General features: G+C 47.2%; 1 protein-coding gene across 1 annotated transcript; it reads left to right on the top strand.

Annotated features, from left to right (window-relative positions):
• The first annotated feature begins 424 nt into the window (after window positions 1–424).
• On the top strand, window positions 425–24,614 carry ATP6V0A4 (ATPase, H+ transporting, lysosomal V0 subunit a4). Its single transcript, XM_010150586.1, has 20 exons — window positions 425–541; window positions 1,018–1,096; window positions 1,894–1,988; window positions 3,182–3,307; window positions 3,700–3,794; window positions 4,823–4,949; window positions 5,500–5,582; window positions 9,777–9,870; window positions 11,204–11,416; window positions 11,829–11,979; window positions 12,550–12,689; window positions 13,002–13,159; window positions 13,644–13,737; window positions 15,475–15,593; window positions 16,548–16,764; window positions 18,365–18,472; window positions 20,306–20,440; window positions 21,398–21,515; window positions 23,447–23,618; window positions 24,521–24,614. Exons 1-20 carry the CDS (start codon window positions 425–427, stop codon window positions 24,612–24,614), a joined length of 2,535 nt encoding a protein of 844 aa, XP_010148888.1.

Genomic DNA, 24,614 nt, shown 5'->3' with positions numbered 1-24,614 from the left:
GGTGAAATAAATTATTTTTCTTCTTTGTGTTGTGGAAGACAAAGAGAAATTGAGTATTTCACAGGCTCAGCATCCAAAACCCAAATAAAAGGTCTGAGGCCTCTTTGTCCCAGCAGAGACAGGGCACACTATTTGCTCATCATCTGTCCTTGGGGCCCCTTGTTCTCTGTTACATGCATATCTTAGCATCCATCACCGTGCTGGTGGGATACCATCTCATGTGGGTCTGAGAAGGCTTTTAGGAGTGAAGAAACCCTTTTGAAAGGTATGATGAGCAGTATCAGGTTGGCTTCCACCAGCTTGACTCAGTGATGCCAATGTTCCCACAGTGCTCAGCACCTTCTGGCACCTCCCTGGGCGAGGAAGACTGTGCCACTGCCACCAAGGCCCCCACGGACACCCAGGTTGGAGGAGGGCAGGCGAAATGGCTTCGGTCTTCCGGAGTGAGGAGATGAGCCTGATGCAGCTCTTCCTGCAGGTGGAAGCTGCCTACTGCTGCGTGGCCGAGCTCGGGGAGCTGGGTCTGGCTCAGTTCAGAGATGTGAGTAGTGCCCAGCCAGCACACTGAGTGGCGGGAGATGTGCCCTGGAGTGTGTTTGTCCTTCCCGCAGAGTACCTGGGGGAGGTCTACCTGCAGGGGTGTCAAAAAGCTTCCCCCAAAGCTGGTAGGAAAGTCAGTCACCATGCTGAGACCCAGCCTGCTCCTGAGCCCCCACCCAGTGCTCTGCACACTCTGTTCACAGCCTTAGGACGATTACCACCACCACCACCACCAGAAAACGTGGGGTCTCTCAACGAGAGTCCCTCTAACTCCTGCTGTCACATCAAGGCTGGGTGGAAGTGAGCCTGGCAAAGCCATGTTGTCCTTGGCCCGTGGTATTGCCCTGCCCCTACAAGTCTGTAAGAGGCAGCAGTGTTGGCCGTCCGCACCAACAGCACCCGTTCTCCACTGATGCTAAAAACGTGCACGGCAACGTGCAGCCTCCGCTCCAGCCTTGTTTTCCCTCCTGTTTTTAGCTGAATGTGAACGTGAACAGCTTCCAGAGAAAGTTTGTGAATGAAGTGAGGAGGTGCGAATCCTTGGAGAGGATCCTGCGTAAGTAAATGCTTGTCGAATGCGGTCGGCTTCCCACCAAGCGGTGGTGTGGGATTTATTCCTTTGTTAAGTGCTGTGGAGCAAGATTAGTGGTGAAATGGTGATGTTTTCATCTGAGCCCCTGGAAATGTTTTGCGTGCATCAGCTAATTACTGTTTTGCCCCATATGGGTAATAAATTGTTGCTCCTGTTTTGAAAATGGTTAACTGATCTGAAAGGAGGTTAATTAGTTTACATAAAGCCACAAGATAAATCTGGGAGTGGGCAGGAGGCTAATTCAGATAACCTGACTCTTACCCCCATATGCCAGCCATTGGCATACGTTTCCTGTGGACAAGGGCTTCAGCCTGGGGATAGGTCCTTAAAACCTGAGCAGCAGAGCTCATGGTGCCTGGTGTCCCAGGGATGCGTGTCCTGTGAGCTCTACACTTTCCCCACCATGACGCCGGAGCCCACCAGAGCCACTGAGACAGCACTTGCCATCACTAGAGCGGAAGAGGGAAGCCTGAGCTTGCTGCACCCTTTTTCCACTGCCCCAGACATGGAGATGCTGTGTCAGCTGTTTGTGTGAGGGCTGACAGGGCATAGGGCTGGGAGCAGACACCATGACTTTGGAGGAAGCAGCATCCTCGCTGGGAAAGGAGGCTGCTAGCTGTCCAGTTCCTGATGGTTGTGTATATGCGCTGGGATGATGGCTCTTGTATGTCACTACCCCTTGTTCCACCTTGCTGCTGACAGGGTTTTTAACGGCATCAGGAATGACCCTGTATCAAGACATCTGCATCCTTTTCTTGCAGGTTTTCTGGAAAATGAGATGGAAGACAATGTTGAGATAGTCAAACTAGAAAAGTACCCAGAGACCCCCCTGCCTCGGGAAATGATTGATATGGAGGTACAGAATTTGGAGTGGACCAAGGAGAGAGGGAAGGGGATGTGCACTGGGGTGTCTGGCTAAGGAATGACCCTGTATCAAGACATCTGCATCCTTTTCTTGCAGGTTTTCTGGAAAATGAGATGGAAGACAATGTTGAGATAGTCAAACTAGAAAAGTACCCAGAGACCCCCCTGCCTCGGGAAATGATTGATATGGAGGTACAGAATTTGGAGTGGACCAAGGAGAGAGGGAAGGGGATGTGCACTGGGGTGTCTGGCTAATGTGCTCCGTACAACCCTCCCCTGCAAAGGAGGACCCAGTAACTGAGGCTGGCACAGGTCTCCCCGCCTGCTGAGCTGCTCCCCAGGTTGTTGTCTCAGCAGTTATGTCAAGGCTGGTCTTCCTAAAGGAGCCCAGCCTTTTCACCATCCCCTGTGAAAACTCTGATCCAACGTATCACCCCCACAAAACCTCCTCCTTCTCATCCTGTATGTGAGAATAAGAAGGGTTTTGGTGATTAACCAGGAGACACGATGTTACAACCAGCTTCAGTGTATAAAAACCCCAAGGCTGGCTGTTCTGGTGGGATTGTAACCTCGCGGCCTGACACAAGTATGTGTACCTTGCATTTGGATATGCAGGCATGGCCCAGCTGGAAGCTGAGTTTGCAGATCGGGTCATCATTTCTAAATGCTGCCCATGTAGGTGACGAGGAAGGAAAACCATGCTTCCCAAGGGCTTCAGCTTCACCAGCAAGGTGGTTCCCCTGGGTTCCTGGGCCCACATCCTCACCTAATTTTTGGCATATGGCTAAAGAACCTAAGCTGCTGGCCTTGTTGTAGGCTCCTTTTGTAGTCAGTATACTGACAGCCTGCCTGGGGCATGGGATGTCCTGCGGGAATCTCGGAGGTGCCAAGACAGGCTGAGTTACCTACACCAGGTTTACCTGCCTGTGCTTCGGACAGGTCCATTCTGTTTCTAATGGTAGAAGATGGCAAAGCACCTAGTAGAGAATTTGGCAATGGGAAAATGGGGCGTCAGCATTGACAAATATCTTCCTACAAACTCTGTTAATTGATGCACTCATTGAATATTTCTATCTTTCCACTTGAAAAAACACAACCATCTATTGTTTGAGATTTTGTATCAGCGGGATAAAGGGCCATTGGTCTGCTTCAGAGCTTTTCTGGATGTGCTTGGACCCTAAACAGACTGTGCTGGAGAAACTTGAAGCCGAGCTTCTGGAAGCCAACCAGAACCAGCAAACGCTGAAGCAGAACTTCCTTGAGCTGACAGAGCTCAAACATCTGCTGAAGAAAACCCAGGACTTCTTTGAGGTGAGAGGCATCTCTGCTCTTCCAAAGGTCCCTAAAGGAAGGTGGAAGGTTCCTAAAAATACTGACATTTTCATGTGGGTTGTGTTATTGGTTTTTAATCAAAACCCAGCAATCTTTAGCACAAGCGAAAAGTACATTTGCCAAAGCACCTCAGTCATTTTGGAGCCTGCATTGCTCCGGGAGTCAGTGGGGCTCAAGAACTTGTTTCCCAGATCTCCTTGAAAATAGCATTTATGCTTTTCAGTTGCTAAGATATAGTTTACTTTTGTTTTTTTCCCTTTGGTCTATATCTCTGTGGAAAGCTACCCTTGGGGAGAAAATACCAGGGGAAAAACGTGAAAACAGTTTTCATACTGGCAATGCTGAATAGGTTTAAAACTAATGTTTTCCAGGCAGAAACCAATCTGCCAGATGATTTCTTCAGTGAAGACACATCTGGACTGCTGGAGCTGAGAAGCACTCCTGCTGCTGCAGCTGCCAAGCTGGGGTGTGTTGGTGATGGCCAGGTTTCCCACCTGCACTGCGTGGCTGTGGCACTAGCATTCTGCCTTCAGCGTCTTAGCAGAGGTTGCTCGCTAGCCCATTCAGCGTAGCTGTTAAACGAGGGTGAAAGAGTGACTGTCCTCTGAAGTTATCATCAAAACTGTGGTAAGGTTATATAGGTCAGTGGGACAAACGGACTTTTACTTCCAGTCTACCGATTCCAGTGAGCTTCTAGTAGGCATTGACTGAAAATTGTTATCATACAAGATCTTACCTGTGGCTTCTGGATGCTGCCTGCCAGCCTAGTCCTCAGGGATGGATGTCTGATCACAGCAAAAAGCCATGGGATTGCTTGCACTGGGCTCTGTCTGCCGTGGAAATTGGCACTGAAGTTGAGAGGGGAGCAGAAACACCACTGAGCATGATGCTGGTGGTAATTCAGCAGCCAGCATAGACTCAAGCAGCTTTCCCTCCTGTCTACATCAGCTAGGTGTGGTTAAACCCGCTGATGGTATTCTCCCAAGCTGGTGAATTTTGCTGCTTATGCTGATGTTTCTGAAGTCCTCTTCAACTCTTGTATGTGCAAAGCGTATGCCTGCAGAGGACTGGCATGGATGGGTGTGTACCAGCGTGTCATGGGCACTTCGAAGGTGTAGTTTGGTGCTTTCTGGGAAAACGGGGGAGTAAAGGTAAAACAGCACTGCAAAACTGCTACCTGCTACCCCTGACGTTCAGGTACAAGCTCTTTGCGTGACTTTAAGCATCTCACACTCTTCCTCCAGTTCTAGCCAAATTGTCTCCTCTTCTTTTTCTGTTGATCTGGGGAGGACTTACAATGAAGGGTGAAGTCAGGATTGAGGATGAAACCAGTAGATTGAGGCTTGAGCAAGGTCTGGAAGTGCCTATAGCAGCAGCAGCAGCGCCCTGGCTGTCACGGACTAGAAACCAAGAGACTGTAAACTCATGTGTGTTACATGGTCCTAAAAGACTTAGAATGGGCTTGTAACTTATTTATCTTTTAACTCTGCTCAGATTCACAGCAGGGGTAATAAAGAGGGAAAGAATGATTCCCTTCGAGCGTTTACTGTGGCGTGCCTGCAGAGGAAACATCTACCTGAGGTACACCGAGATGGACACCCCCCTGGAGGACCCTGTGACGGTAGGTGCTCACTGTGGGTGTCTTTGCTTCACGCTGCTCCTCGTGCATGCCCGCAACCTGCAGAACCCGACGGGTGCCCTGCCCCTGCTGCAGCACTGACTGCCTCGCCAGAGCTGGGTGCCTGCAGGCATCCTGTAGGAGGAAGGTGGGAAAGTTTGAGGATGGAAGGTTTTTTGGCATTGTTTTCTCCTTTTGCCATTATGGCTTCTTTTTCCTGCCTGGTTAAGGTGGATGGGAGCCCTGGCAGGGTGGCTGTGTTACGGGGCTGTGGCTGTCCTCACCTGGGGCTGGCCACAGAGGATTGCTTCCCCTTGGTGAGGGGTGAGCCCTGTCTCCCAGCAGACCTGCTGTCTCCTGCCTCTCCACTCCACATTGCTCCTTCCCCCACGATCCAGAGCTGCCAGATGTGCCTGCTCCCTGAAGCAGCATCTAGGGAAAACATCTAGGAGAAAAAAACAACCCAGTGGAGAAACTGCTGACCCAACGCCATATTTTCTACACCTGATTCTTTGCTCTGGGTGTGTTAAATTCTGCTTGAATTGCATTGCAGAGAGAAGAGGTGAAGAAGAACGTGTTCATTATTTTCTATCAAGGAGAGCAGCTTAAACAAAAAATCAAGAAGATCTGTGACGGGTAAGGCGGGCTGGTGGGCAAGACACAGGGTCTCCCGCAGATGTGTTTACCTGGTAGCCTGGGCTGGCTGAATCTGGGGACAGAGATTAAGATCTCCAGCTCTCCGGCTGTCAGCTCTGCCACTGTGCTCCCTCCTGCTCCTCAGCTCCACTGCTCCTAATCATGAACGATGTCGGTCGCCTCGGCACTTGGAAATTTACATCCTAAATTTTCCCAAGTGACTTTAAAGACCTTGGGAGCTTCAGTTGCTAAGTTTTAAACTTGGGGCATCTTAAAGGGGACTGGTTTTTAAGAAAGAGCATCCTTCCCCTGAAAATTAGGGGCCCTAACTTGGGCAGTGGGAACGTGGTAATCTCCAACCTGCTCTCAAGCCTTCCTGCATTTTGGCATAAAAAGAGGATGCTGTAGTTTATTCCAACCATTCCCAAGGCTTTTGGGCAATATCTGTGTAATCAGAGACAGAGCCCAGAAGAAAAATGAAAGCTTCATGTGGCTGGACTTGTTTCCACCCTGTTAAGCATCTTGAAAAGATAATTCAGGTGGAATATTTTGTTACGCTTTCATAACGCTGATGACTGATGGGCTTTGTTGCAGTGTAAATCGGATTTGACAAGGGGATCTGTCTGCTGTCACCGAATCCATTTCAGGTATAACCCCTCGGCCAAGCGGGGCCAGCCAAAGGCCTGCAGGCTGCAGAAGGTCAGGGGGAGGGGGTGAGCAATTGCTATTACCCGACACGCACTCACGGCAGGTCGTTCCTTACATCCTGCCTTTAATCAGAATAAAAGCAGGAAGATCAGTTCATCCAGCCGGGAGAACTGACTGCAGTCCCATGAAGTGACAGGCCCCTGGGGACTATTAGCAATTCCTGCATCAGAAATGGGTCCCTCCAAGCTGCCTTCTCTAGGCAGTGGAGGGCAATGCTCATCCTGAGAGCAGTGCAGCCCTCCCGAGATGCACATCTCCCTCTCTAAAGCGGCCAGGGAAGCTGGGGAAAGACTGTCAGTCACTGATCTCTGATCCTGAACCTCAGACGTGGAGGGAGTTCTGCCATTGCCACTGCGCAGGATCGATTTGCTGCCGCTGATGGTCTTTGAGATTTTGGCGAGTCTCGTTCTCTTTCTGCATTGTAATTTCCTGCTTATGTCCCATTTCTTTGCCTGCTTTATAGATGCTGTTCAGTACCCTTCTCCCCTTCTGCTCTCATGGGCAGTTGCTGGCAGTGGATGCTTCCCATCGGATTTTCCCCCCGTGCAAGTTGCCAGGCCATACCTTTAGAGTTGGCTGGGGTGCCCGCAGGGTGCTGCAGGCGAGGCACCTGGGAGGATTTCTTTCCCCCCTGCAGCAGCATTTTAGATTCCTTGCAGACAATATTTCTTTTTCCGGGGTGGGAGTAAAAGAACAGGCGATAGGAATATTGATTGAGCCCAGAATCTTCCAAACTAGCAGCCGGACCTTCTGCAGCGGGGTACAGCCGGGAGCATGCCGGAGGCCAGGGCCATCTATGGGGCTGGGCAGCTCTGGAAGCGAGAGCAGATCCCTGCAGGATGGCTTGCGATGTGCAAAGTTGTTAGGAGCTGGTGGCGTGTGTGGTGGTAGGCTCACAGAAAGGAGCTTCGACTGGTTTCTCGCAGCCTCTTGTAACTGAAGGAAAACAGACAAATTCACAGGATGCCCTTTGCGGTGCTAGCACACTGGGTTTTGTTTGCTGCCAGCTAACCAGGCTGCACTTGAAATTGTCCTTTATGTCTTTGTTTCCTCCCTTTCCAATTTTTTCCTTGCTAATACGCATGTATATATGGATGTTTTACTGAGTGGCAGTTTTAAAAATGTTTTAATCCCATGACTCTTTGTGCTCTGTGGGCCATCAGCCATCCCTGGTCCACGGGTCGAGGCATTTTGGTCGGGTGCATCTTTAAGGCAGGGTTAACTATACCTAAAGCAGATGGCAGTGTCATTCCAGCCCCAGCGGGATGTTTCTTCTTAGTACTAAGTTATAATTCCTAACAAGTAAATATCCTGCAAAAATCATGGGGCTGGCATAAGCCAGGCTCCTGCAAGGCAGGATAAGATTTGTTTGCAGAGCAGCGAGCCTCAGGTTCCGCTTGTAGTCCCTGCTTGACTCTAATTGGTAACATTAGTCTGCCAATTTCATGAGCATTAAGTCCACGTACAAATTTATTAGCGAAAGGTGTAGAGGGAGCAGGGAGAAGGAAAATGTAAGAATTTTTCTTTTCCTCCTTTTCTTGCGGCTGCCTCATTGCTAATGTGAATACCGAACTGGGTTTATCAATGTAAGGATTCCCTGCTGAATTCTCCTGGAGCTTTCAGAGATCTGTGTGCCATCAGGGCAAAGCTGATACTCAGTATGCAAAATGGCTGTTAAAAGATCAAAGCAACACTGCTGCAATAACGTTATTGGAAACGGGGGAACTGTACGGCATGGAGGAATAAGCTTTCAAGTTTGATTAAAAATCCTTATTAAAGATGAACTAAGAGCTGTGAAGAATAAGAAGATGGAAATAATTAGGTAGGGTGAATAGCCTTTGGAAACGAATACCTGGTGTGGAGTGAGGAGAGATTCAGTTCTGGAAAGGGAGTTTTAACTGAAGAGCATGTGCTGTCATTACACACAGCTCTGGGCTGATCTCTAGGGAACTGCTGCGTGTTTGGTTCAATTTGCTACCGTCCTCACTTGTGTGTGTGCTGGCACTGATTTTGGAGAGCGGGTGGTGATACATTCTGTGGTCAGATGAAGCCAGAACATGCCTGTACACAGAGCATGCACATTTTTGTCTCTTAAATCGGGATAGACCCCTATGGCCCTGTTACATCTTCTTGTAATTCACCTCACGTGCAGGAAAGGCAGCCCTTCAGTATCCCTATCTCGGCTTAATGCCACTGCCCACTTCGGTGGGCAGATCTCCACTCTGTAAAAAGGAGTGATCTCTTCCTGCGGGCCTGTTGGGGCAATACTGAAGGACTACAGTTGTCATGCCCTTGAAGTGGCTAGGCTGGCACAAGCACTAGACACCACTGAACAAACTGAGGAGGAAAAAATGGAGGGATCTCTGCTGTGTTAGGTACTGCAACCCCTCAGCTCGGTTGAAGCTTGCAGGCACAGAGCCTTGCAGCAGCGCACATGGCGATCTGCAAGGTCCCAGTGGGAACGCCTTGTACCTGCTCTTCATGCATGAAGTATACTCTGGGACTTGTTTTGCAGGCAGGACAGGTAGCTGTACACTTGTCAGAGTTATGCAATGTATTTATTTCTAATTGGCAGTAGTGGGTTCATATAGTGGCTTTAAAACACCGCGGTGGAGAAGGTCAAGTTGCATACGATAGATGAAGCAGTATACAACCCCTGCATGGAGGTAACGACTTCACTCACATACTAGAAGCCCACCTTAGTCCTCATTATATCACATTAAACAAACCAGCTGAATCTCCCAAATACAGCCTTGGCGGGCAAGCTTCTAAAAGCATTTATACTGGCCTGGCCACGTGTAAGCTGACGTAACAGACACCACGCTCAGGTGTTCAATAACTTCACCCATCCTTCCCTTGCTCCCCACCTCCCTAGGCAAACAGGTGGACCAGAAGCCAAGAGCCAGCTGCATGGTCATCCTCCTTGTGTTCTATCCTGGAAATTCCATCGATCTGGGTTTCTTTTTACGGGGTTATTTACTTAGCCCACAGGGCCAGGGGGTGTATGCTGGCAGTGCAGCAGTAGCTGTGCTGCTGCCTTCCCGCAGTGAGTAGTGCAGGGACCTGGTGTTGCTCCAGCCGTAGAGCAAGGGGGACATCTGTTGGCTTCCCTGCTAACGGGCTTGTCTTTCCCAGGGAGGGTTTGCGGGGGGCTGTGAATCTGCAGTTCAAGCATTTTGTGGGCGTAGGGGAGGTGCCAACTTATTAGTGCTGACCACTGTGTGATACCATGTACCTCGTAGCACCTGAGACGGGGAGTGTTTTTCAGGAAGAACAGGCGAAGGGATCTGTTTTCTCACAAAGAGAGAAATGTAGCTTTTTGGACATTTCTGAAAGGTCAGGCACAGCTTTGTAGTATATAAGAAGTGTATACTACCAGGTGAGGAATAAAGTCTGGTTTCCCCACCTCTGAGCTAAGAAGACTTCAGGGTAAGAAAAAGGCAGTCAAGTAAGTGGTGTTTCTCACTTCTATCTCACCGAGGCTAGATTCCGTGCCACAGTCTATCCCTGTCCAGAGTCTGCCACCGAGCGCCGAGAAATGCTTGATGGAGTCAACACAAGGATCGAGGATTTAAACACAGTAAGTGCCAGCGGCTTTACTGGGGTCTGAACCTTGCAAGTGGGACCTGCCCAGACATTTGTCCTACCTGAAACCCTGTGGCCATGGCCGTACCCAAAGCTTGTTTTGGGAGCTGGCTGTGCAGACCTAGCTGGGGATGAAGCCACCAGCCCAGGAGTGGTCCCCCAGCCTCTTGTGGAGGCCAGTGTCTGTGCTTTGCTCTGCCCACTTAAACCCCCCAGGAGCTGCTGGGGGAGAGCCTCCCCCATGAGGAGCTCAAAAACTACTTGCTGCTGTTGGCTGTGCAGAGGTCGGAGTTTAGACCATATGATATGGGGCTACAGGGTGGGATCTAAGGTCATCGGCAGGGTATTGTAACCAAATTGTACATTGTCCAGAATAGCTTCATCTATTTTACCTTCATCTATCATAGGTTCAGCATGGTTTCCTTCAGCAGCTCACAGAGTTGCTCTCTCACAAGTGTAATACAGATATACTAGGCTCAGGGGGGACCCTCAAATTTCTTTTATATTTCAATTGGGTTTTCTTTACTGAGGAAATCTTGGGCACTTGTCACACTAGCAGTGGAAAGCCGAGACTGCTGTTGCAAAAGTACAAATCTTCAATCCCTTCACTCTGACACTGAACACAGGGCTGGAAATTACAGGTCCAGTTGATATAGCTAGTATAGCCATATACTGTATCAGGACTTCACACCTTTTGGAGGGACTCCTGCCTGTGACCTTTTTATTGTCACACATGACAGTCAGTGGATCCTGAGGCAGGAGGGTATAGACACCCTGTTTGCCTAAGGTAGCCCACCTGGCAGTTGTCATCCTGCTGTCACCCCCTCTGTGGGTGCCTGTGACTGCCAAGCCTGCTCGTAGACCACGTAGGTTATCTTCCATGTTATGTCCATTGTGCCGTGGTGGGCACATGATAGATGGGGGACCCAGCAGGGCCACGAGCTGCGGCTCTAACAGGGCAGGCATGCTTTTGGATGTGACGTGCCCCAAGTTTATGGCACAGAGCTGGCTACAGAGATGGCAGGGTGGGAGTGCATGGGGAGATGTGACCAGTCTGGAAGCAGCTGGGTAAGGAGCCAATCCCACAGCTCAGTAACTCTCAGTGGTCTCCTTTACACTTGCAGAGGCTCAGGGCCGTACAGAGGGAGTCCTACTGAACAGCATTGTGCACCTGGTATCAAGTGCTCCCGTGCCCTGCCCTCCAGGATACCCCACATGCTCATATGAATCTCTCCCTTTCTACAACCCCCTTCCACTGGCCTTCCCCAAATAACTGCTGAGTAGACCATGCCTTCCTATCTCAAGCGCTGCCCGTGCTATGCTTACAGGTGATAACCCAAACCGAGTCCCACCGCCAGCGACTGCTGCGTGAGGCAGCAGCCAGCTTGTGGTCCTGGGGGATTAAGGTGAAGAAAATCAAGGCCATCTACCACATCCTGAATTGCTGTAACATTGACGTCACCCAGCAGTGCGTCATCGCAGAGATCTGGTTCCCGGTGGCTGATGCTGGGCGCATAAAAAGAGCTTTGCACCAAGGAATGGTAAGAGACCAATATTTTGGGTCCCTGAAGCTGCCACCCAAACTACATTGTTTATATGTTGAGCTTAAGTTCAGACTTCTGTCTGTTACCGTAATGCTGGGCTCCTTTTTCTGTTTAAATAAAGCTGAGGTTGTTGCATGATCACTTGGCCTCGGGGAGTTTAAGGTCACAATTAAATCTTAGCGGGTTTGTGATTGACCCACAAGCATCAGCAGCGCTGGCAGCTTTCTCTGAACAAATCAATAGCACTGAAAATGGAAAAATGTGAATATTAGAAGAAGGGTTCAGGTGTACCACTCTTGAGCCCAGATTTCATGTTGCTGCCTGTGCAGGTCTGGTCACAGACCTTGGTGCTGTGAGACTGATTCCTCCCTGCTAGCCCCTGTGTCTGTCCTTGTCACTGCGTTTGCAGGAGCGCAGTGGCTCTACTATCGCCCCTATCCTGACCGCCATACACACCAGGATGGCACCACCCACCTTTAACCGGACCAATAAGTTCACAGCTGGATTTCAGAACATTGTGGATGCGTATGGTGTGGGCAGCTACAGGGAGATGAACCCAGGTAAGAAACACTCGGTGACCTGCGCCTGGCTTGCTAGAGCCAAAGCGAAGTCTGAGCTCCATCACTGTGCTGAATGTGCACTCATTGCTGATTGAGAAATGTGAGCCGTATTTTCTGCCGGTAAAAATTGGTACTGATTGGTGCATAGGCACGGCATTTCTCAGGCAAAGAATTTGGCCATCAGTCTTCAGCGATTGATTGTGGCAGGAATAATGAACTACACAAAAACACGATGGGGAACAAGGTAGCAGCACTGAGGAAGAGACCTAAATCTCACAAGGGAAATGTAAGTTAAGCTTATGGTGCTGGGGCAAAAAAAGGTCAAAAGGACCTGGGTAAAGTGTGAAATGCTCATCTCAAGGAGAGTACTGAGAGTGAGGAGAAACCTAGATTCTTTGTGGTGGTAAAGCTAGTTCTGCACTAGATGTGATTGCCTGGTGAGTACGGGAGGGACTGTGGAGGCCTCTGAGGGCAGCAGCTCTGAGGAATGGTCCGGCAGGGTGGACTGCTACTCTGCTGAGGCCTTTTTGTTTAGGGGGAGCTGAGTTGCTTGTCCTTTCCTTCTTGCAGCTCCATACACTATCATTACCTTCCCCTTCTTATTTGCGGTGATGTTTGGGGATTGTGGCCATGGTGCTGTCATGCTGGGCTTTGCACTCTGGATGGTCATTAACGAGAAGAGCCTTCTTGCCCAGAAAAGCACTAATGAGGTGAGTACCAGGGAGCTGGTGCCACCCTATCAGTGTAGGAAAAAAGCTCTTCATCCCCACTTGATACGGGGGCAGCAAGCCTCCTGAGTGGAGATCCTTCCAAGATGCTGGTGAGACAGAGATTTGGCAAGTGATTCTGCCTTCTTCTACACAGATGCCTGGATGTGCCTAAGGGCTGGGGAGGAGTGTCTGTGAATCACTGTATATACATAGAGCGGTACAATCATGCCTCCTGTTTACTGTTTACTTTCTCCTACCATCTGATGGGACAGCAGGTACTTTGGTCGCTGTCACTGCTTTCTCCCGCTGCAGATCTGGAACACCTTTTTCAGCGGGCGCTACCTGATCCTGCTCATGGGCATATTCTCCATGTACACTGGCTTCATCTACAACGACTGCTTCTCCAAATCGTTGAACATCTTTGGCTCTTCCTGGCATATCATCCCCATGTTTAAAAATAGCACTTGGACGTAAGTGACTAAAAGTGGGAAGCAACTGAAAACACACCAAATGGAGTACGTAGGCTTTGAAAGAAAGACACAGTGACTGCCTGTGTGGGGAAGGGAAGAACTCCCTGCTGTGGATGCAGTCATGAATGAATCGCAGGTTTTGTCTGACACACAGAGACAAACTCACTATTGAAATGGAAATGTAAAAACCCCAGGAACACGCCTATTTGTTCATGCACTGATGTGCATAAAACCCTGCAGGTGTTTGGGACTGATGCATGGAAAATTATCAGTGTGATGGAGACTGTCACTGTGTAGGGCCATTTACACACACGCACACGCATGCACACACACGTGTGCACACAAGTCCAGGATAACAGTTCACAGAAAGGCTGGAGTCAGTGACAGGCAGCATGTGGTAGTCCTCAGCACGTCTCACATAAATGTACTGTGGGATTATGTGGGTAGATTAAGCTGCAAAGACCGTTTCACTTTTCTTTTGTAGTAAGGATGTGCTTCTGGACAATATGGTGCTGCAGTTGGATCCGGCAGTCCCAGGAGTCTACTCTGGAAATCCATATCCATTTGGAATAGATCCGGTAATTAAATTCAATTGCTCTAGCATAATTTGTACTTCAATCCTGTTTCTACATATCAGGTACATCAATAGCTCCCTGCTCTCTCTCCTGAAGCTGTGCTCTTCTCTTCTTGCTCTTTGCCTGTTCTTTACATAGTAGTTGTGATGCTTTACTTTAGCAGTCAAGGATATATATTGCTGACAGTTTTGCACAGGCAGCAGTGAAATGGTAAGCAGGAAGGAACTTTGATTTCACTGGAGAGTGGTCTTGAGCTGCAGTCTCCACTCAGTCACCAGGCTGCTGGACTCAGTTTCCTTACTTTTGTACTTAACCCACTCCAGAGCTACCTCACAAGTTTGAAGGCAAAGTCCTGATTTCTGTGCAGTGTGTTTATCATGTGAAGTGTGAGGTGGATGCCAGTATTAGTTAAGAGATGCACATTTTCCTTTCTGTGTCCTATTTCCCTTGTCACTCACTGAAATGCCATTGTTAACATCAAGTTTTCCTGTTTCAGTCTTCATATCTGCTAACTAACCTCTGTTCTGCTGGATGTGCTCTCATTTCAGCTGGTCACACACTGGCTTCCCCAGGTTTGCAGAGAGATTGTCTTTGCAGTGAAGTTTTTCACAAACTGAACCCTAAAGTTCTGCCCAGGACATAGTTCAAGAAGTCACAAAGGAGGAAGATGAATTTTCTGTACATTGTCCCAGCACATCCCTAATTTGAGTTAACCTAGGCTATCCCCTCTTCCACCCTGGCTGCTGCTTGAGGGAGGGGCTGGGACCCCTGGCTGGGAGGGAGAACAGCTGAATGAGTGCTGGCAGAGAAGGGGTGGACTGGAAAGCACCAGCCCTGGCATGGCCCTCTCTGTGGAAATTATCCCTCTCATCTGCCCTGAAGGAAGGATGGCTCTTTGTGTTTTGCAAGCCCTGGCAGGATGGCCGAGGTATATCTTGGAAAAGAAGGAGTGTCCCTGAGCTGAGGAAGCTAGGCAGTCTCTTCCATAGCCATAGAAGAGGTGAAGCATGCCAGACAAAGGCACACAAACTAATGTTTTGCCTTCCAAATAATCCCGTCTTCCCTCCTTTCTGTTCAGGTACAATAATTAGTGCCTGAAAAGAGGTATCTACTTACCATCTTTGGGATCACAAGACTTTGGGGTCTAGGAAGTTTTGGAAGAAAGGAAAAGGAACTCTGGAGCTTTGTAATGTAATAAAAGGATGTGGTTATTGTCCTAACACAACTGAAAATCTACGATAATCTGATCTCCATGGCCAAAGAGCTGGAATGAGCTGTTTTTTTGTTCAAACAACAAGTTTGAACATGCTCTGCCCTCAGTACTTCTCTGGTGAAGGTGGAACACATTTCCATAACAGCAGGAGGGATTTTCTCATGCCTTTCCACCTCTGCTAAAGGTGATGTCTCAGTCTAAGGGCAAGAAATGACACTGAATAGATCTAGGTTCTGCTACCAGCCTTTGTGTCGGTTTCTGGAGGACTGGAGTAACATCACTACATCATTTAAAATCCTTGCTTTTCCTCTGTTAAACAAGGATAGTACTTTATACCTTTTAGATGGGAAAATTAGCAGAGTGAAAACTATTATGTAGAACGTCTAGATTTCTGTTGGTTGTTTTCTTCTTACTAGGACTGGTAGGAGTAAATTGGTGGCATCAAAGCAACAACTTCCATAGATCTGTTACTGATCAGAAACCTGAAAACTTTGTTCTTCTGTCTCTCTCTGCTCCTTTTCCCAAAGATCTGGAATGTTGCATCGAACAAGCTGACTTTCCTGAACTCCTACAAAATGAAGATGTCAGTTGTCATAGGGATTGTTCACATGATTTTTGGGGTGATGCTCAGTCTCTTCAACCACATGTAAGTTTGTTTCACCAAGCCCATTGCTGCAGCACACAGGTCCTCATCTCTAAATAGTGTCCTTCATTCAGAGAAAGCCTCTATCTCGGTCCGATGACTTGAAATTTGCCCTTTCCCCAGTGTGAGTAGAAATGCTCCCTACACTGACTCACACCGCTTTTGGTACAGAGTCCAAAGGCCAGAGGACAGCTGTCACGTTGCAGATGTTCTCTTGGATAAACTCTTCTTTTTGCTTTCTTATATTGGTGATTTTGCAGAAATACTGAAGCACACTAAATTAAAATTACGTATTGATAACTTTTGCCTTGAAAGACAAACTCTTTAGATTTGACATACAGGTCTAATCCAGAGAAGACTGAAATCTTGCACCGTGTGTACGCACGTCTTTCTCCTGACTTAGTGGGCCTTTGGTCAGGACCTGTGGGGGGGTGTGTCTATACCTCTGCCTCCATATTTTGGAACAAAATACAAGAAATGGTGATAGAGTGGAGGGGCTGTCACTACTGTCTTGAGAGACTCTCCAAAGCTGGAGGGTGTGTAGTGGCCTTTAAGGACCGAAAATGTTTGCAGAGGACAGAGAGGAGGACTGCCCCTGCAGAATTGATTCTGCACCTGGTTCTGACCTTTCTCAGTGTACAATGCCTAACTTTGTAAATTAGTAATATTTTATAAAATTGCCTTTTATTTCAATGTATTAATCTGTCGAGGTGCTGAGATACTGGTGGGTCAAGTACAAAAAACTGAAGAGAATCAGTATGACAGTTTCTGTATTTAAATAATGGCTTTCATTTATAAGGACGGCAATTACAGACTTCTTGCTTGGATAGTGATAGTTGTATGTTTCTTATGTTATTTTCCATGGACTAAATGGTGTACACTACTGCCATACTTGGATGCAACCTTGTATTAATAACCACTGTGTTAATTGTAGTTATCTTTCCTGGTTCTTTCCAGCTACTTCAAGAAATACATGAACATTGTCCTTCAGTTCATTCCAGAAATGATCTTTATCATCTCTCTTTTTGGCTACCTAGTCTTCATGATTATTTTCAAATGGTGTCATTTTGATGTCCACTCATCCCAGAGTGCACCAAGCATCCTCATCCACTTCATCAACATGTTTCTGTTCAATTACAGTGACACTTCAAATGCTCCATTATATCTCCATCAGGTATGGATCAAGCAGCTTGAATCCAATGTAGCTGGCTTTAGACTCACAGAGGGTGTTGTGGAGAGTGAGCATAACGATGGGGAATAGGAGCAGAAGCTCAGTCACAAGTGCCAGTCACATAAGAGAAGTTTGCTTTTCGGTATTCGCGTTGGCCTTGTAGACAGGCAGGACAGAGAAGCTATCAGTCAGTGATGCAGAGGAAACCTCATTCTTGGCATCATCCTTACAAGAATGATGATGCAACTTAAGATACTTTTGGGGGAAAAAAGGAAAGAAGGGTGATTAGAGATGCAAAGCTGGGTGTTGCAAGTGAGCTGTCCTGAAGTCTTGGCATGATGCTAAAGACAAAGCAAGCCTCTCTTTTCCTTGATACTTTCTTATTTCTTGTTTGGAAACTTGAAAACTTTAGATTTCCAGCTAAAAATTAGCTAGAGGATTTTCTGTCAGCTTTTTGTCAGAAATACCTGCTTTGGGGAGTTCACTTTAAAAAAAAAAAAAAAGGGAAAAAATCTTCCCCAAGAGAAAATTTCTTTAAAAGTTATCTCTCTTTATTTGCTCGGAACATGGATTTTTTTTTTTTTCCTTGCTTGATTTTGCATCAGAAGCATCAGTGAAGAATCTGCAAGAAAATTCTGCCTCCGGCCACGTGTATGCATCTACATTTACACAGTTGCAGACTCTGGCGCTCCAACGTATGCTCAGGTTTAGGGCTGCCAGTGAGTCAAAGTTAGCAGAGCGCCCTGATCAGTTCCAAGTAACTGTGTTAAGTCTGCAGGGGAGTTTGGGAAAATACAGTTTTCCCAGCCTTCAAAAAGTCATCAGATAACGTTTTGCTTTGCAAGAACCCAATCCCTTTCCAAGATGGTAATTTTTTTTTCTCATATTCTTATCCTCCTACCCCACCAGTAACTGTCTGTTCCATCTACCTGGGTGGTCTGAATACAAAAAAGGTGCGAGAACAATCATAACATGATCAGAAATCTGAGCCAGCCTTAAAAAAAATGCAAAAGTTGTAGTTTGGGCTTTTCTTTGTGTGGTTTCTGTTTGTTTTTATTTAAGTACAAACAGTTATGTTAGGGCAGCAGTAGGGGTGGCATACTGCAACAAGAGCACCTTATTTTGTGGGGGAAATGTGTTACCAAGCCTAAGCTATGGGGATTCAATTCCCTCCTGGAATTGCAAATGTAGAGCAAATCCTGGATTCCCTGCTTTCCAGGGGAAGGCTTGAATGAGTTGGCTCTTACTGCAGCATTTCTACTTTGGTCAAAGCAAGGCAGACTGACTGGCTCATCCAGCAATTGGGACATTCACTTGGGACACTGGAGAGCCAGGTTCAGGCCAAGTAACATCAGGTTTGGGCAGATTAACCCTTTCCAACATGAAAACCTTCCATCTCCAAGTCTCCAACCATCTCTAGCTGGCAGTGCTTTTAGTAGCCTGAAGCAGTATACATTTATTTTCATGTTCTTACAAGCAGAGGATGCTCAACTGATACAGGGAGTATATCTGTTGTATAAAAAGTTACTATTTTATAGAATCAGGTTTCTAACCATAAAGGGTAAAGAAAGTAACTTTTTTCTCTACTTATTTTGTCTTTCAGAAAGAAGTGCAGAGTTTCTTGGTCATTTTTGCTCTGATTGCTGTTCCCTGGATGCTCCTGATTAAACCTTTCCTCCTCCGAGCCAACCACCAGAAAGCACAACGCATGGTAAGGGATGTGGATCAGGCAAGGGGGGCTCAGTACAGCAAAGGCAAAGCTGAGCAGACAGATACCAAACAGTGTTTGCCGTGATTTAATTCTTCTTTTCTCTGATCCCAGAGTTTCACGGGTGATTTCAAACTCTGCTTTACGGCACTTTGTGCCGAGAGCATGTGTATGGACATGCAGCTGAGCCACCTAAACGGGAAGCAGGAGCTTTGCTCACAAGGCCATACCCTATTTGTTGGGAGAGGAGTTAGGCTGACACTGAGCTCTTTCAAGTGTTATATCCAAAACCAGAGAAGGTTTACAAAGACTGAAGTTCTGGTAAAGCCAAGACAGGGCAAGGACCTTGGTTCCCACAACCACTAACCACTTCTCTGTAGGAGCAGGGCATCTGATCACTCCTGACCGTAGTGATCAACACTACTTGGAGGACAGGCTTGATTTAAAAGCTGTTGCCTGCTTTCCAGCAGTGCTTTCTTCCCTAAGTGATTGCCTTCACATGAACAGAGCCCTCCTTCCCACGGGCTCTGCGGTTTGCCCAGCTCTTCAGCACGTAACAGCGGCAGCTGCAGTCTCCCAGTTGTTCATTAACTCTCTCATTTATTATGCTAACAGGACTTTACTTGTCTGTCAGGATTTACTTCTCTTTCTAGTAGGAGTTAGTGCCTGGAGTACCTTTTATAGGGCACAGATGTTTCCATTTGAAGAAAGAGATGCTGATTGTACTGCATGACCTTTTCCAACCCAGTCACTTCTGACCTATAACTGAAAGCCAGGTCCCTGGGAGGCCTTTGCAACCCGGCCTCTGCACTGTAATTTCTTATTTTGTCATTCTTCTGGGATTTGGATGAAAGCTTGTCATGGCTGACTCCATCTCCTGCTCTTATGCTAGTGACATCTGACAGCTTTTCCCCACCTCCTATTATGCCCCTGTACTTCTGTTCCAAATTTTCCTATATGTTAGCTGTCCGATCACATCTTACATTTACCCAGATTTATATGTTTGCAACAAAGTCTGTTCTCTATGCTGACATTCAGGTAAAGCAAAGATAAAGTGGGTGTGACAATGATTACTGCTGCAGTAGGAAACAATATGTTGTCATCAGACCTTGCCCATGAAACCTCCTGCAAGCTAAAAGAGTGACAGGACAGAAGCTGTGAGGTCCGTATGGGGTTATGCTGTGTAATAGGATTGTTACAGGCATGTAATGTAGGGATATTCTTAAGCTGTGCTGTCATTTCTGGAGCAAGGCTCAGATCAGGTTGTTCAGGCCTCGAGAAGAGTTCTGTAAAGAATGATTATGGAGAGAAGATGGGCTGCATGAGGTCTTTGTCAATTTAAAATTAATCAGGATGCCTGAATTGTCTTTCTGTCTGTATCCCAGGTACTGGGTGACCTTCATCAAGTCACCTGATCCTTTCAGGCTCCATTTCCCTTTCACTTGAGGCTAATTCCTTTGATTTGCACCCATCTAATTGAGATCATCAGCTTTAATGTGCCTCAGTTTTATCCTTTGTCAAAAGTGATGGATCTTCTGATGGTGGGTATAAAGGGTCCATTGTGAGACTAGAAACTAGTTCCAAATTAGTTCTAATCACTGCAAAATGCCCTAGGATGGAAAATATCTAGGTATTATTAGCTGCTCAGCTGGACTACTCACTTCCTGAGGTCCATGATGGCTGACTATCATTGAAATTGTCCTCACGTCCATGTTATAGTCCTTCATATGTCACCCACCCTGAGGTTACTGATGGAGTTCTGTGCCATGGTCTGCTTCATCTTGGTATCAACCTGTAGCATGATGTAAAGGACAACCTACATTTTGTTTCTGAAAGATTCAGTCTCAAGCCATCTCAGAAAATCCTGGAGGTGAAAATGAGCTGGAAGTCCCAGAGACCAATCACTCCAAGAAAGCTTCCAAGGGAGACCACAGTGGTGGCCATGGAGGACATGAGGATGATGATGAAGAGGTAAGAAAAGGGGGCAGAAAATTTTTCAGACACACACAATAGTAGAAGACACAAGGTCAGTCAGAAGGCCTTTGCAGAGTTGCCAGCACTTCTTTTTAACAAGATACCAAGACACACTGTTGCAACAGTTTGTTTCCAAACAGAGTAAGCTTCAAATTTTCTTAGAATGAATTCCTCTAATGTATTCCTTTAGTTTTGGCTGGTGATGTCAGAAATTCATACAAATTTCAAGCTTTTGTTTCCCTGGGGTAGGGCATGGGAGTGTTGTTTCAATTCCACATTGCACCCAGAGAACGTCAAACCTTTCCCAAGAGTCAGTGAGTTTTCCTTCTTTTAAATTGCAAAGAAGCATTGAAAAATTGGCAGCCTACATTGTTGACTAGGGAGAAACGTCTTCCTTTGGCAGATATTGTCAAGGGCTTCTGCAGAATGCCGCAATACAGTTTAAAAAGTGCCAACACTGTTTGTAGCAGTTGGAAGTACCAACAACATTGAGTGTGGCTATGGCTGACTGTTCCCAGACACAGGGAATCTTCAGTCTTAGAAGATATGCTTATTCAGTGATATCTCCCGAAAACATGCATACCAATAGGCAGATAGTCTGGAAAACCCTATTTGGTATAAGAACTTCCATCTCTACAATAAACCACACAGATTGGTAGCAATTACATTGCCATCATATTCCAAATTTGAAATTGTAAGACTGGAATATGAGCTGGTTCCTGTACATTTACTTTTCACTGGAACTATATTTCTCCTGTGAGAATGTATGGGAAGATCATAGAGAATTGACAATTTTCAAAGCTGTCTTTTAATCTGGGAACCCTCTGTGTGTTGCTCAGGACATATAAAGGAAAAAGGAGGAGTATGAAGAGCCTTTGGTGGAGTGTTGCTCTGTTAAACAAGAAGCCCTGAACTGATCACTAATAGAATGTGTTTGCTTTTATGTGGTTTCAGTTCAATTTTGGAGACATATTTGTCCACCAAGCTATCCATACCATTGAATACTGCCTTGGCTGCATCTCCAACACAGCATCCTACTTGCGGCTCTGGGCACTGAGCTTAGCCCACGCACGTGAGTGATTGACTCAGTTACCTCACCAACAATTCCATGCTGATCTCTGCTTCTGCCGGTGCTTGGTTATGGCTGTGAATTTCTTCATGAAATCAAAGTTCTCTTTGTGGACTTTTGTGTCTTGGAATGTTTTGCTTCAGGTCAGATCAAGCATTTCGTGGTGGCCATCTCGTCTTTGAGTGGTGATCTCTGGCAGCTCCTGACTGCATTTGCTGGCTGGGGCCCATTTCCCATGCTGCTCTGTATCCGCCCCCCTGGAATATTCCTCATAGCATGTGGCATGGTGGGAGATGCAGTCCAAATGGGTAGTCCAGTCCAGGGGGTATGAGAACCATAGCTTAATTCCCCAGGAGGGCCTTGCTATAGCCTTAGGGTATGCAGATGAATGTCAAAATTACTTGAAACAGTTACTTTGATGTGGTTCAGCAAACTAGAAAGAAAAGGTTTGGCTCAAGAACTCCTGGAACTTGTCATTTTCACTGGGATTTTTCCCAGCAAAATTTAGGGGAAACTTACATTCCATAAGCAATGTAGAGCATTTCAATGTCTTTTGTCTTGATTTATGTTAAAAACAAATGCTTAAATACTAGAAATTGCCTCAGGCTGGAACTTCAGATTTTCAACTACCCTAATTTTTCTGAAATGTTTTTTTATTAATACTGCTGTACTGCCTCTGGCTAGCAGTCTCGCCTGCCCTAAAGAACTGGGCACACAAAAAAAGAAAAACAATTTTTTTTAAAGAGAAGCACCATGGATTGACAAGGGTGAGCTGTACTTCTTGCCACAGAAATGAGCTTAGTAGGAGTTGAGTGGAAGCTAACACACATTAGCTTTACATGGAGGACAGGTATCTAAATAATATAAAATGAACCAACTAAAATCTTAGCTAAGGGGAGTCCTATGTGCTATGTCAGAATTCTGCCTGGGAAACCGACATGTTCCTTTGCAGCCTTACAAACTGGCATTGACAAGAGTATTTTTCCTCTGGCCCCAGCTGTTGCAAAGGATCTCTTGCATCTGTTGTCACCTAAAGTAGCAGGTCGTTAAACCTATACTCTGAATGTGGCTGGAGGACCAATGCCCGGCAAAATGGAAAATATGGCTGAACCTCTGGCTGGAGCATCTGGATGCAGAAGAGCTGGGCTAAGTCATTGCTTCGCCTGTATCACAGGAGGAAAATCGCTCAGCCCTGAGTATATCCGATGTGACTGGGGTAGTTGTGTTAGGAGGATGGTCTTGCATTGACAGGACATGTCAGATATACCAGTGCTGTGAATGTTGATATAAACCTGTGCAGGGGAAAAAAAAAATCTTAAAGAGCATTCAAGCAACCTAAACAGTAATACAGCCTGCCTTGAGTGGGACCAACCAGTTGTCCTTTCTTTTTCCACTACAGCTTCTCCATGACACCCTAAAAGGAGTGGTTTGTAGAACAAATGGGAACTACGTATCTCCTGTGGGTCTCAGCTAGGATCAGTCAGCACAGCTTGTCAGCACAGCTTGTAACCTAATCGACACATGTATCGACTGTGTCAATTAATCAGGTTCACTGGAATTTAGCAGCTGGTAGTCTTAGAAAGCTCAGTTTAACATGGGTTTGCCACGTTAAAGAGGTGCAAATTAAACTGATGACTGTATCACCCTGTCCTGACTGTAACAGCAGTCCTGCTAGTGTGGCAATACAAAGCCAAGCCAAAACAGCACCATCAGCTTCTAACACAGTGAAGAGGAGTGATGGAAAGCAATCTGCGTCCACTTTCTTTCCCCTTCCATTGTGGAGAGGCAGGGTGGCCCTACATGATTACTGTCATCTGCGTTTTGTCCTAGGCCAGCTCATCCAACAGGGAGAAAATGGATGAGCTGCCAGAATGCGCGTTGTGCCTGTCCGCAGCTGTTGCTCAGCACTGTTTCCTCTTTTTTTCCTTTTGCAGAACTGTCAGAGGTCCTTTGGACCATGGTGATGCACAACGGGTTCAACAACAGCGGCTGGGCAGGCCTCATCGTCATCTTCATCATCTTTGCGGCGTTTGCAGTGCTGACAGTAGCCATCCTGCTTGTCATGGAGGGGCTCTCAGCCTTTCTGCACGCCTTGCGTTTGCACTGGTAGGTGCTGTGGTCTTTTGGAGCTTTGCCCAGAGCAGTCTTAGGCAGGGATCGGGCTGTGGAAACGGGTGGCCATGCCAGCCAGTGTTAGACCGAGGCCACCTTGATCTGCATGATGAGGCCCGAAGGCACCACAGCCACACCACTGGCTGTGCATCCCACCTGGGGTTACTGTCGGAGAAGACAGCTGGCGACTAGCTACAGCAGCGAGAGTTCATCCCGGGCTGTGAAAGCTGTTGAAAAACTGGGTCAGTGCTTGTGCCGTTAGCCCGGGTTGAGCTCCAGGCTGGTTTGGCTGTATGGCAAACCCGTTTCAAGTTAGCTCATGTCTGCCTTAATGAGACGTCACTCCAGGCAAGGGCAGCAGTGCGGACACACCATCAGGCTAGCATGAAAAGCAAGACCAGGGTAACAAATTGCCCCTCACCACCACCAAAACTTGGCATCCTGCCTGAGCACCCAAGCTGTGGCCTTTTCCACCAGGTAATGTCCCACCACAACCCACAAACGCTGCCAAGACAAACTGTGGTGCAGTTGCTTCTTGTTGTGCGGGGAGTGGGGGGGAAAGATGTCTTTCTCCCACCAGCGTGTGCAACCAGCAGGCAGTTATCCCAGCTTTCAGAGCTGCTAGAAGCAGTTTATCAGGCAGGCAAGGTCCTGCTGACTGGCCTCACGAGGAGAATTTCCAGGCTGGCGGGTGTAAAGTCAAAGCTGATGCATGCTGGGTTGCTCCCTGGGCTTCCTGTGTCTCACTGCTGGCTCCAGAAGGAGCCTATGTTCCCAGCTCAGAAGCCACCATCCATCATGGCCTCCCTTTCCCCGTGGGTGCCACATTTTCATCTCTTGGCTGGCTGTAGGTCCTGCATGTGGGCAGCACTGACACTCCCTCTGCTCCTCCCCAGGGTGGAGTTCCAGAACAAGTTCTACGTGGGAGCTGGGTACAAATTTTCTCCCTTCTCCTTCAAGCACATTATTGATGGCTCTGCAGAAGACTGA

The sequence above is a fragment of the Eurypyga helias genome, unplaced genomic scaffold (assembly GCF_000690775.1).
Source record: "Eurypyga helias isolate BGI_N326 unplaced genomic scaffold, ASM69077v1 scaffold14654, whole genome shotgun sequence".
Taxonomy (NCBI): domain Eukaryota; kingdom Metazoa; phylum Chordata; class Aves; order Eurypygiformes; family Eurypygidae; genus Eurypyga; species Eurypyga helias.
Note: the sequence above shows the minus strand (reverse complement) of the source record. Positions and strands in the feature narration are given on the sequence as shown.